The sequence below is a fragment of the Geospiza fortis genome, unplaced genomic scaffold, assembly GCF_000277835.1.
Source record: "Geospiza fortis unplaced genomic scaffold, GeoFor_1.0 scaffold163, whole genome shotgun sequence".
Lineage (NCBI taxonomy): Eukaryota > Metazoa > Chordata > Aves > Passeriformes > Thraupidae > Geospiza > Geospiza fortis.
The window spans coordinates 1,126,549-1,140,260 of record NW_005054401.1 but is presented as its reverse complement, the minus strand read 5'-3'; the positions used below and the strand labels follow the sequence as shown (position 1 = coordinate 1,140,260).

The 13,712-nt window shown below is 35.3% G+C and overlaps 1 protein-coding gene across 1 annotated transcript in view; it reads right to left on the bottom strand.

Annotated features, from left to right (window-relative positions):
- WDR70 (WD repeat domain 70) overlaps positions 1–13,712 on the bottom strand; it is a 133,558-nt gene that overhangs the window by 83,817 nt on the left and 36,029 nt on the right. Inside the window, exons 5-6 of the mRNA XM_005426087.1 lie at positions 9,315–9,374; positions 4,305–4,438 (exon numbers count right to left, since the gene is read on the bottom strand). Coding sequence (XP_005426144.1) covers positions 4,305–4,438; positions 9,315–9,374 — 194 coding nt within the window. The remainder of the gene's footprint in view (positions 1–4,304; positions 4,439–9,314; positions 9,375–13,712) is intronic.

Genomic DNA, 13,712 nt, shown 5'->3' with positions numbered 1-13,712 from the left:
ATGAACAAATTTCATGGCTCTTACTCTATCTGAAGCAGATATCCCTTTGATTCCCTATACTTCATTATAAGGATAGCAAAGAATGCAAAGCAGTCTATCCACTTCACACCTGCCAGAATTTATATCCCAGCACATTAACATAATGTGCAAAGTAACATTATATTAATACTTCACCTCTGCCTCTAGATAAATCTCAAGCACAGGACCGGAACACATTTGGCAGCTAGATTTGGATTCTCATGGCATCCAAAGTATTCTCGAAGAAATCTTATTGCTTAAGAACACTACTACCTGCATTCAAATCCTAGCACCTTTCAGGAAACTACCTTTTAACACTATTTCCCATTAGTGAAGTTAACACTCAGATTACCAAAAAACCAACTGCACAACTTCTAACTTAATATTTCAGGATTTCAGTTCTTATACAGTAGTGACTTCACATAATTTTCTCAGCAGTAGCTATTATCTATTAAATCTGTCCTCAAACCATGAGTTACTACATGAAACACTTAAAATATTGTAATACTTACTTTAAAAGCTTTTCATTGATCATAGTAATGTAAACTAAGCTTAAGTTTCTTATTCAAAAAATGTTTGGCAAAACTGATTACATTACAATTCAAAAGCTAAAAATTGCTTCAAGCACCCTATTATGTAATACCAACTGGCAGCCAAATTGGACTGAGTATTATAAGCTGATTTTTAATAGAAAGGAGACATTCAAATCTGTGAATTTCCAAAATAGATCACAGTCAATGTCTGAATAAACATTCTGACCCTCAAGAGAAAAAATGAATACTTTCTTAGAAAAGATGTCCACCTACATTAAGCTCAGAGGAAGCAGTGAAAGAAATTACAGGAAACCCACAAGAGAAATAATATCTAAAGTCTAGAATTTCTCTGCAGACAGCTCATAAACCTAGACTAAAGAATACATCAGATTCAGTTTTTGCAGAACAAACAGCTTAGGAATTAAAATTTTTTTCTCAGTTGTACTTCCAAGCTCTCGTCCAATCATATGATTAATACAAAATATTCCTAAGCCCCACCTGAGTACTGTACACAGAATGAAGTACTCATCAAGTTATATGTCTCATACTGTAATGCTGAAATTGTCAAAAGAAAACAGCCAACATCTCCAAAGCACTATTCTGCACTTATCACTGTTGAAACGTAAAAATAAAAAGAAAACATTTAAAAACTAGTCTAAAACATATTTTCACTTGATGCATGTCTCATGCATGAAAAGGATCTGACCACTAGGTAATAACAAACAGCTCAGAAGTAAAATCTGATTTCTGAAAGAATCCACAATACATGGCCACAGAGTCTTCTGAAAGGGAAAAAACACCTGTTTTCTGACACCAAAATACTAAAAGTCAAACTACAGGCATTAATACCATTAACACTGCAGCGTTCAAAATTCAAACAATGTCATCTCATTGCTTCTTAGAAGTTCTTTATCAGCATGTCTGAACAAAGTTTTCTTTTGTCTTAAAATTTCTCCCAGTAAGGAAGGCAACTGATTTTACAGCAACTAACACAATGAAACATAACAAATAATTTATCAAATCAGTCATGTGAAAATATTAGCTTTAGGGAAAAGATTTCCATGACTTTTACCTAATGAAAAAAAACCTAAACCAATACCCTCTTGACTGTGCAATGTGACTTCTAAAATCATGTCTAAAAATTGCTTCTATAAGTAGAGTATTTGCAAAGTTGCAGAAGTTACTACTTTTCTGATGTTTACTGGAAAATGACCAAAAGTGAGGCTCTACAAAGGCAGTTCTTTAAGAAAACATTTTTGGTTCTTATTAATGTTATAGCAAAGTCTTGGGAAACTTACAAAACCAGTTCCCTTTAATACGATTAATCTGAGTAATTTTGGTTTAAAACTGCCAAATGTACACAGCACTTTATACCAGGACCTGCAGAACAGAGCTATATACATGGGTGGAATCATAACACACAAATATTTTCTACACACATAACAGCTTTGCCTTTTGGCTTTAACACCAAGGTATGGCTTGAAAGTACTAGCTTTTTGTCAGGCTGGTTTTTTTTTCAGTTTACATCACAAATCCAAGGAGAAATTAAGAGAGTAACCTGATATTATGCTACAAATGAAGCCTTGACAATACAGAATTGATCTCAGGCTCCTTCATATTAAAAATGAAATTAAATTTATGGCTCCAGATCTGGATTTCTGCTAACACCTAATGTTTCCATACCAGAACTCCTCAGAATTCTTTGAAATTCAAGTCTGTGAATGCTAATAGCCCTTCAATAATAAACTTCATAGTGAAAAAGTAATATAAGAACATATATACACCTGGACACAAGTTATATAATATTCCACATAGTGTTCACCAGCTTGTCTCAATGTAAGCATGAAAGAACCTGAAGTTGAATCTTTTTACCAGACAGAGATATAGTTCCAGTTCTATGTTTAGAAAAAGATACAGAAGTTATATTTGAATAATAAGCTTTTTGAGCCCCCAAAATTAGTTCATGGGACTTGCATCATAAGTGTAATTTCCAAACTTCACACCAGTCAAGGCTATTTTTAATATTATTTCGTGTTTATGTTTTAAGTACTTTATTTATACATCAATGTACTCAAATCACAAGGATTTCACAAAGAACATTTATATAAAAATACTTGTGAGATCCTTGCAACACACTAAATTAACAGCATCAAGACAAGTATTTTAAGATTATATTTTACGAATTATTTTTTGCTAAAAGCTTACCAATTTATCTGCAAGCTATCCCTGAAACAGAGCATTAACACACATTCTACTTGTGGTTTTTCTACAATATTTATGTCTTACACCATTATTAGCAAGTACTACTAAATTTGAATGCACGCATCTGCTAAACTTGAAAATGCTTCATTAAAATAATTTCCCACTGTGGGAGTAAAGACTGTCAGCTCTTTCTGCTCAGTGATACCAGAGGAAGGACAATAACAATTATACCCTGCTAACTAATCATGCAAATGAAACTCATGCCAGAAAAGTCTGAACATCACTTTACATGTGAAAACGTTTACTTTATTTTATTGTATGTATGTATTTATTTATTTATATAATTGTTTGTTTATTTATTCCTAAGTGGCATGTTTACTTAATTATGTTTTCAAAGTAAATGTATAATTTGTCACCTTATTATAAGAAGTCAAGGTCTGACAAAGAGATTGGAATTGCATAATGCATTAAAGCACACTTTTTATTTTTATGATTTTTCACACTTCAGACCAACAGTAGAATCCCTTTCTATTTTGCTCCTGTTAAAGGCAACAGTCCTAACTTCTTCTCATCTTTCATTATCTAGATTTTTGGCATATCTGTAGTCAGTTATACCCATTCTAGCCTTCCAAACTGACCGAAACTCCACTGTAGATTTTTAAGATAGTAATGATTAAAAATAGACATTCTAAGTACTACTCACTCTGTGTATAATACATTTCAATCCCTTTTTTAATCACACAAAAATACCTTATAAACTGTACCGTATAAGCCAGACATCAGAAAGTACCTAGCTAAAACCACTGTGTTTTATTTTACACAATATATTTTTCAAAAAGTTCAGCGTGCACTACTGTTGAAGTAGTTCTTTATTCCAGTTCTCTGGAATAATTAAATGAACTCACTTCACTTACTTTTTTAATTACCAGTGACCAATGAGGACAGTATGGAAAACAACTCTCTAAAAATGGTTCCTGCATTTTCTTTTCAATTTGTATATATAGAAACATAGAAACAAACATAAATAAGTATATTTTTTCTTTAAGAAAGACAGTATTTCATGCTATGTTGTTATTCAGTGATCACTGCAATGTACAGGACCAGTAGTTTCTGAAACAGAGGACATCATGAAAATTAAATAAATCACCCTTCTCTTCAGAAATCCTGGCAGGAACTAGAGAGGCTCCCCACAAAGGGATCAATTGCTTTAACTTGCTTCTTCTCTTAATTACTTTTATGTAAGCAGAATACATATAGATAATGTATTCTAATAATGTCAGTTACAACTATGACAGTCAACTTGTCTTTGAGAGGTTCCTTTTCTGATGTGCTATTAACAATTGCATTGGCAAATCCACCTGTAGCTTTCGAAAAGGGGAAAATATGCAAGTCACTGTAAAAAGCAGGAAAAGAAATAAGCAGCCAAGTCTTTAGGTTCACATTCCTTGGTATTCAAGAGCATTTTAAACAAGCTTTCTTACAAGGCTTTTGTGCATTCTACCAGGAGCCTAACATGAAACATAAAGTGCAAAAGGCAACCTTTATGCCTACCATTCACAAGGCTGGAGTGACCGAAAAGCTTGGAGAGAGGCGTCCATTCCAGCAAAATCCCAAAATTTTACATCATAATCATATCCACCAGTTATCAAACGAGCACCTGAAGGATCCAATCCCAAAGCAGAAACCTGTAAAGAAAAAAAAAATTATAATCATAATCATTCAAGCTTTTTTATTTTTTCCACGATTTTCAGGGTGTCACCAAAATATAAAATGCTACCAATGTTAAAAAAAAAACCAAACCCAAGCCTCAAACAACACAGAGCACTTCTTTCTTACTAAAATATCTTAGCTGTATTTTCATTTTGAAATTTCACTACCTTGAATAAAGTGTTAAAGTACTTTTGAAGTAGTAGTTAAGAATGGAAGTAACAATTACATCGTCTGAATAAACCATTGAAGACAGCTGAGAAAAAAATAAGTTTACAGTGTTTACTTCCTAATCATCTCATTGCAAAATGTGGCTAAGTGTTTCTATGAAGAAAATTGTACTCTAGACTTCTATCAGAAGTACAAACAGTATTTCCAGCAAGGTAACAAAACGGTGTTTAACATTCACCAGTTTAAGATTCTCAGTTTATTTAAGACAGCTCTTGTGCATATACACATCGCTTAGTTAAATTTCTCTTCTGAAAAAGATGAATAAAATGGGGTATAAAATTGATTTTTTTTAAACCACAGATTTTAAAAATATACTACTGTAACAAAACAGGTCAAATTAACTTCTTAAAACCAGTTTCTTTTATATACAAAACCAGCTTCTCAGAGCTATTAGAAATTCTGAGGAAAGAATGCTTATGCTTATTATTCTCATCTGTTATTCTCAAATCACAGAACAAGTAAAATGGAAATTTTACTGAAAATCTATTTTAATTCTCTATTTGAAGAATGGTAATGTTCTATAGTACAAGAAGTTTTCATTAAAAGACAAAATTCATATGGAATTCATGCTTACGTTTTAATGGACCCCATGGGTAAAACCTAGACTATAACCAGCAGATTACTTTTAACAAAAACAAAACAAAAACATGGATCATCCCACATTTATAAGATAGATAATCATCACATTGAAAGACCCTTTCAGTAAGAAGAAAGATAGTCTCCAAGACAATAAAGTACTAGTACTAGTACTAGCAATGATAATGGTAATGGTAATGATAACATTCTATAAAATATCAGGAAAAGCATTTGAAGCAATAAACCAGAAAATTCTGAAGGAAAAAGAATTCACCAAGAATATATGACTTATCCAAAATCATGTCGAAAAAAACCCCAAATCAAACAAAAACACTGGATACAGAATAAAAAACAAAAATCCCTTCATTTCTGAGTGGAGGGTAATGCCTGAGAATAATGTCATGACTACAGGTTAGCAAAACTGAATTTCTTCAGGGAAGAAAAGAACTCAGAGAATTACTTTCAGATGTCTAAATCAGTATTAAAAATTTGAGATATGGATGTACAAAAATACCAAGAATTTTACACAGAAGATGCTTACCTATATGTATCTTCTTTACACGTATACATGAGGAGTACTGACAAGAACAATGATTTAATGCAGACACATGGTAATACCACCAAAAAAAACTTGTCTTAAAGATAAATCTCAAAGTACTACTATACTTTTTTTTCAAAGCTTCAGTATACATGTATATACACTGTGTTACGGACACTTCTAAAACTTATGTAAACTGTTGAATAGTTCCCACAGAAAATATTTTAAAGCATGAAAACAAGTTCATGAAAAAAGTAATGTATAGAAAACAATTGTCCCAATAAAACAGCCTGTACGAATGAAATTTATTCTTTAAGATGGACAATTTGCTTCCCTAGAATTTAGATTTCCTTACATGAATTAATATGGGCTTCTTCTGAGTTTTGTTTTTACAGTTTCATGGAGAAAAAGTTCACTTGGCAATTCCTTAACTTATCAAAGACTCATTTTTCGTCATCTTCTCCTTCAGGTTCCTACTGCTGCTGACCAGCTCTGTGCTGGACACTTTTTAAGCATCACCTCCTAAGGCAGGAACAGGCTATTCCCCAATGCTGGAAATCAAGCAGGTGAGGCAGAAGCCTGGCTTGGCTGAGCAGGGATTTTCTCTAGGAAGTGAGGCAAAAAAGAAAGGTATATGCCCAGTGGAAGCGAAGTCAGGTGACATAGGAAGAATACAGAGATGCTGCTTACTACTGCATGGAGAAAATCTGTGCAGGCAAAGCTCAGTTAGAATTGGAGCTGCCCAGAACCATGGGGGAAAAACCAGAAGTTTTTTTTTTTTCAAGAATATTAATGGTTAAAGCCAGTGTAGAAATATAATCAGCACATTACAGGGTAAGGATGCACACTTCACAAAGAGGTCAGAGACAAAACAGAGATGTTTAAAGCTTCCTTTGCCTCTGTCTTTTGACAGGAAGGGTCAAAACCACTTCTGTGAAAATTATCAACTCCCACCCAATCCTGAAACTGAGCAGGATCTGCTGCCCCAAGTGGATCCCTACATCAGGCTATAGAGCCTGATGAGATTCATCTGAGAATCCTCAAAGAGCTGGCTGATGTTATTCCAAAGCCTTTCCTGATGACTTTCAGACAGTCTTGGGAACATGGAGAGGTCCCAGCTGACTGGAAACTGACAAAAGTGGTCCCAGTTTTCAACAAGGGCAAGAAGATGGACAATGATGTCATCAGTCACCACCACCACAGCCTCATGAGAGGAAAATCTTACTTATCAAACCTGATTTCCTTTTAAAACAAAGTAAGCCATCTAGTTAATCGACAGATGCCACTTGATGTGATCTTTCTGGATATAAGTAAATCTTACATCTCTCACGGAGATGTAATCCTACATCTACTCTTATATCTCTCACAGAGTCCTTCTTGATGAAATGTATTAGGAAAGGTTCTTCACCCAGAGGGTGGCTGGGCACTGGAAAAGGCTCCCCATGGAAGCTATCACAGCAGTTGACAGAGTTCAAGAAGTGTCTGGACAATGCTCTTGGGGTATATGGTGTGACTCTTGAGAATGATGCTGTGCAGGGCCAGGAGGAGAACTTGTTCATCTTTGTGAGTCTCTTTCCAACTCAGAAAACTCTGTGATTCTGTAACACAGGTGCCTCACAGTATTTCAAATATACAATGCCCTAGTATAGCCAACTGTCTGAAAATGGTACTTTCAAGAAAAACAAGATGTGGCAGAAACGATGATACTATTCACCAGGCAACTGACTCCTCTTTCATCTAAATGTTCTGCTGTAATTCAGAGGCATTCACTTGCAGAAATCTTTTAAAATGTGAAATCTCTTACGTGTTTCTAAAAAGAATATACCCCTTTTACAACTTAAATGGAAATTCTGAACCCTAGCCATTTCATTCACGATTTCTGACATGCAGAAAACTGGGCATATCCAGATTAATCAGAAGACTCAAGTGTTCTATTCAGTAACTTCTATATGAGGGAGCAGTTGTGATATGAGATATTAGAAAGCACGTATTTCATATTCTTTCTCATACCCACCTATATATCAAAAGTACCATGAGAAATAAAAAATACATATGAAGTTTCATTGGGAACAGTAATTCCTATTACACTGTACAAGCAATACAACTGGGAAATTAATCAGTTTTCTGGGAAGACTCTCTAGCTTGGGAAATCTTTCCTGAGATTTCTCAGCTGCACAGGAATAGAGTCATCATCAAATCCACATTCACTAGATTGAAGAGGTACAGATGGGATACATAAGCTTAGCTGAAATACAGTACATTGTATGAACATAATGAGAAGACTGTATTTAGAAACATTAGGGCGAAACACCAAAATCAAGATATGAAGTTACTCCCATCTTTATGTGTCTAAGGTCAGGGGTAAATGGTTTCACTATTCTAAAACAAACAAATAAAAAAAAAAAAGCCAAAAAGACAGCCCTTCTACAGAAGAGATATTTTTTCCAATATGTTTAATTTACTGCATCCAGTCTAATCCAACTGTGCTATATATATCCCACATCACAATTCACCTCTGTTCAAGGTGATGACAGCTGCATTCTCCTGCAGTCAAAATATCTCAGAAGTCTTCCAGAACTGTAACTTCCACTTTACAAGGCCTTTTAGTTAGAAATAACATGAGCTTACTCTTTAAGAAGCCATGAAAAGATTTACTGGTTTAATATAGAGAAAAATAAATTTTAAAAAATTACCTAACAAAGTTTGTTAGGACGTGTATTCAAGAAACATACTGAGAAGCAGTCAGTGTCACATGTAAAATGGGAAATTGATTTGCACTAGTACACTACTCTGCAAAACCTAGTATCCATAGAAATTAATATGCAAAGCAGTTGCATGCACTGTGTGTAGAAAAATCCACTCTATTTTATTTAGTGTTGTGCAATGCATCTTTTACAGGTCAATCAGCCCATAAAAACAATTGAATTTATATTGGAAAATGTGATTGTACAGAGATAGAAATACATAGAGCAAAAACAGATACTTCCAAGTTTGATTGTGGTTCTTTAAAAGAAAGCAAGCGGCAGTAGTAGAGATAAAAACTAGAAAAGATGCAGTGAAAGACAAGGAAGAACAAGATCTCAAGAAACTGAGAATGGTGTATAAAAGGCACTAAAAGACTGAAGTAAAATGAAGTACTTGGCTGCAAAGAAGGCATTGGCAATAACATTCTCCTCTAAACCCAGGACCAAAGAAAGGTCTAGATTAGACCTATGTCTACATATTAGGAAGGTCTATCCTAGAAAAAAAACTAACAATTACAGAGAGCATACTTGATGAAAACGAGACTACAATTGAGTCCAATGGAGCCATATTTAGGTTATCACAAGAAATTGAAGAGGTAGTCATGAAACACACTTTCAATTGCACTAAGAAAAGAGACCGACTAAAATAATAAATCACGGAAAAAATATGCTTATTGAACTTTAGCTGATAAGTGTTTGTTAACCTATTTCACAGACTTGCACAGTTCTAGAAAAGCACAAAGGGTTGAAAACGTTATCACTTACTGTCTTTGTTCCATGCTGGAGTGTAATTTCATGAGAATCTGGGATTTTCTTGACAGGGTTCTGGAAAAAAAGAAAATTCACCTCTGTGAAAACAGTGCTATCCCAAAAAAAACCACACTAATGCAATATATATGTAAAAGTAAGAAGTCTTCCATCACACCAGTTGTAACATAAGGAGAAGAAATGGGAAAATCATAAACCAGAGACTGATTTCACATTTTTATTTGCATGAATAGACTCCCAAAAATATGATAAATAACTGTTTTTAAAACATGACACCATCTTAAGACTAAAATACAAAAATATTTTCTTTTTTTTTTTTCTCTTTGGAAGATATTAGTTCACACAGAAAGAAATGTAATGGAAGTACTCATGTACTTTTGAGGAACTTTCTACAAAGGTCATGTGAATCACTACCCTCAAAATGCTTCTTTATCTGGCACCACTCCAGTTTCCTAAAATAGACACTATCTACCCTCTTGATGCCTGACATCTTTGCTATAATCTTCTGTCGCCAAGTATGATTTTAAAATAATTTTAGGCACATTTTATACTACACATTAAAGCTCCTGTCTTATCCATCTCTGCCAATCCCTTCAGTATTCTTCATGCTTCACAGAAACATCTCTATAGCATCAGGCTGATTACCTTCATGCTTTTTTTATCTTCTATATCAGTTCCATCTTTTATTTCTCTGACAAAACTGAAACCTTCATTATCTTTGGTTTAGCCACACCTACCCTTCTTCTAACTTGACTTAAACTACAAGGAAGTACACTTAGATTAGACATTAGTCTTTACTTTGAGGGTTCTTAGGCACTTGCACAGGTTGCCCAGAGAAGCTGTGGATGTTTCATTCCTGGAAATGTTCCAGGTCATGTTGGATGATGCTCTGACCAACTCAGTCTAGTGGAAGGTGCTTCTGCCCATGGCAGAGGGGTTGAAATGAGATGGTCTTTAAGGGGGGAGGGCATGGAGGTTGTGCATGTGCTTTCACAATTTGTCTTCCAGAGCAACCACTTTGCTCACTGAAGCCCAACTGGGAAGCAGCAAGACATCCCCTGCTAACAGGAAGTAGAGAATAAATCCTCTGCTTTCCCTTGTTTCCATGTTCAGGCTTCACTTTTACTTCATTAAGCTGCCTTTATCTTGATCCACGCAATTTTTTTCCATCTTCTTCTCTTCTCCCGCTCCATCCTGCTGATGATGGAGTGATAAAGCAGCTTGGTGGGCACCTGGCATCCAGCCAAGGTCAGCCCACCACAAGGTAACAGTAAAGGTTTACCAATAACTACACCACACCCAAAAAGGTTTAGCCCACATGGAACCAAATGACACTTTCACAGATTCTGTGGTTTAGAAGCTGAGGAACAGTTGTAGCTCAAAATTCCCAAGCGAAGCTGTGATTATGAAAATGAGTTTATTGTTCAACGGACACTGTAAAGCACACAGACAAAGGTATAATTATAATACAAATTAAGTTTTCAAATCTTGCCCTACACTATAAACTGATACTTCTTGTTCTTGGAATGCAAAAAACTCTTCAACAGCCATTGCCTGCACTTGTCATCCAAGCACGTTCCATAAAAACCCAAATGTGAAAAGCAAACAGTTTCCAAGATTCATCCAAAACATCCATCACATACAATAAAAGATGTACTATTTTTGTGAATCAAAGGCTTTCACAGAAACTTGCTGCATTCTTACCTTAATCACTGTCAGGTTGCTTTTCTTATTGGAATATTATAGAGTTCTCCAGTTCATGTAACTTACCACAAAGATTGGTATTTTATGTCTATATTGTGTCAGCACTGAATTTCAGAGGGTATCTGAACTACTTTGAGAGGTCTTTCAGTAAGTCAAAGAAAAAAAAAATTATTCATAAACAAAAATATCTAGAAAAAACTTACTTTATTTTAATTACTAGCTCCCTCAGGTGACAATAATTAAATCCCCCTTTTTATGAGAAGAGTGAAGCACTAACATGAAAACATTTTTGCCTTACACCACACTCACGTTGAACAGTATTCTGGCTACTCATTTTAGGGAAGAAAAACAGACAGGAATATATTCTGCCACCTGATAAATCAAACATTTTGAGCCTAAAAGTCAGACACTTGGCGACTGCTACTGGTGCTAAGCTCTGCAGGGTCCAAGGGATGCCTGACAGTTAAAGTAACTGTTTAGACTACTCAAAACAAAAATTAAGATAACAACATCCAGGAACGTATCTTGGCATAACATCTTAAAATTAGCTAAATATTTACAAAAAACCAAGGTGGCTTATTCTATTTTAGTTAACCATGAACTTCCTAAATAACTCAGAATGCTGTATTTCTAATGTGCTACAGCACATGCCTATATGCACACAAGATGCAACTACCAGCACTACTGCACTTTTCCAGTTATTGCACTTCAAAGAATAATGAATTAAATCCATTTTTTTCACACTTCAAAAAGGAAATATAGCCAATACATTTAGGCTGATTTGAATATCTGGATATCATGTATACTGGAATATTACTGTAAGTGTGAAAAAAATGACAAGATAGAGTTTGCCTGAAATGTACCCGCACTTCCAGATCTTCAGCTGTTGTTTGGGTTTTAGATGTTAACTTTACACAAACTGATTATATGTTTTCACTAATATTGTTCTGCAAAAGTTGCATAGTGATTAAAACTACAGGAGATAAAATGTTTACAAGATTTCCAAGGTGTTTTTTGTTGTTGCTGTTGTTGTTTTCTTTTAAAGCCCATGACAAAAAGATAAAATTTTAAATTTCTGCTTCAGCAGAAACAGAGGAAAATAGTTATGGTGTTGACATATCTCCTAATACTTCTACAAAAATTCTCAATTCCCTGGCTGACATAAGATTAATATATATTAAATCTCTAAAATGGAGTATTCTACACGTTCACAGTTTTACCTTAAAAGCAATTTCTGCAAAGGGGACATTGTAAATCAGCACCACATCTGCAGTATGGAGTTTCAATTTTTTCAGGGAATTCCAGCCCTAGTTGAGTGTTATACTCCTGTGCCTAACAACAATCTTCTATTTACTGCACCACTGTCAATAAATATTGTCGATTTTTTTCCCTTGTTCCTTTTGGGAGCTTCCTTATTCTCGAACAGTACTCAGAAAATATGCCACTAGCAACCAGAGGCTGAAACTAGATTAGTCTCCCCAGAAGGTCTTGAGAAAAATCAAAGACAAAAACAAAAAATCAAATAAACCAAAATTACTCACTTTTTCATGGCCCAACCAGAAAAGGGGAAAATGGCCCATTTATACCTAAAAGAATTGCTACTGTTCCATTTCCAGAGGTTTTTTATATGAATGGAAATTATATTTTATGAGAGAGATTTGCAAACTATAAGAAATCTTTCACAGATCAGGCCTTTAAATAGGAACTTTTCTGGATACCTACAATACTATAATTTACAGAGAAAAACCACTTTTTTTTTCTCTGTGTTTGCAATTGCCTTCTTTGAGAACTTCAAGATCATATGCTGCCCTGGAAAAAGATCTGGATAGCTCCTTTGTTCTCAGTTCTCTCCTGAAATACTGGCTTCCTGAAAACTTGCAAAGACTATCATTTGTGAAAGCAGAGCTATGGGACAGCACGGAGAAAAAAAATGGAACACCATAGCTGGTTGAACTAAAAGGTGAGCACTTTCCCTGTCCTGAGCAAGAGAAAAGGTTAAAGGGAGCCTTTAAATTGATCAGGAAGCTGGAGCACTTCTCTTGTGAGGACAGGCTGGGAGCATTGCTCAGCCTGGAGAAGAGAAGGCTCTGGGGAAACATTATTCCTGTATCTGAAGGGGGCCTCAAAAAAGCTGGAGGGACTTACTACAAGGACACGTAGCATTAGGACAAAGGGGAGTAGGTTTAAACTGAGAAAGAGGGTAGGTTTTGGTTAGGTATTATGAAGAAATTCTTTACTGTGAGGGTGGTGAGGTACTAGCACAGGCTGCTGAGAGAAGCTGTGGATGCCCTGTCCCTGAAGTTTTTAAGACCAGGCCTGGATGGGGCTCTGAGCAACCTGGTTTAGTCGCAGGGACGTTGGAATGAGATTGTCTTTAAGGTCCCTTACAACCCAAACCATTCAATAATTCTAAGTGATTCTACTATACTAAAAACCCCCTTCTGCTCCAAGTGTACACACAGCCTGCTCTTTCGGGTCTCTGGTTTGATATACTTCACAGGGAAGATGCTGTCTGTTCATGGGCAGGAACGATGAGAAGGAGGCAAGAGCTACACTTCGCAGATATTTCTCGATTTCTGGTGAAAATACAGGTTTTGCAGAACAAGTATCACAAAGGTGGTCTGACACAGATGATTACTGCCTTATTTGAAGACAGATGGAAATGACTGGAATACTAAATGGACAGCAGGA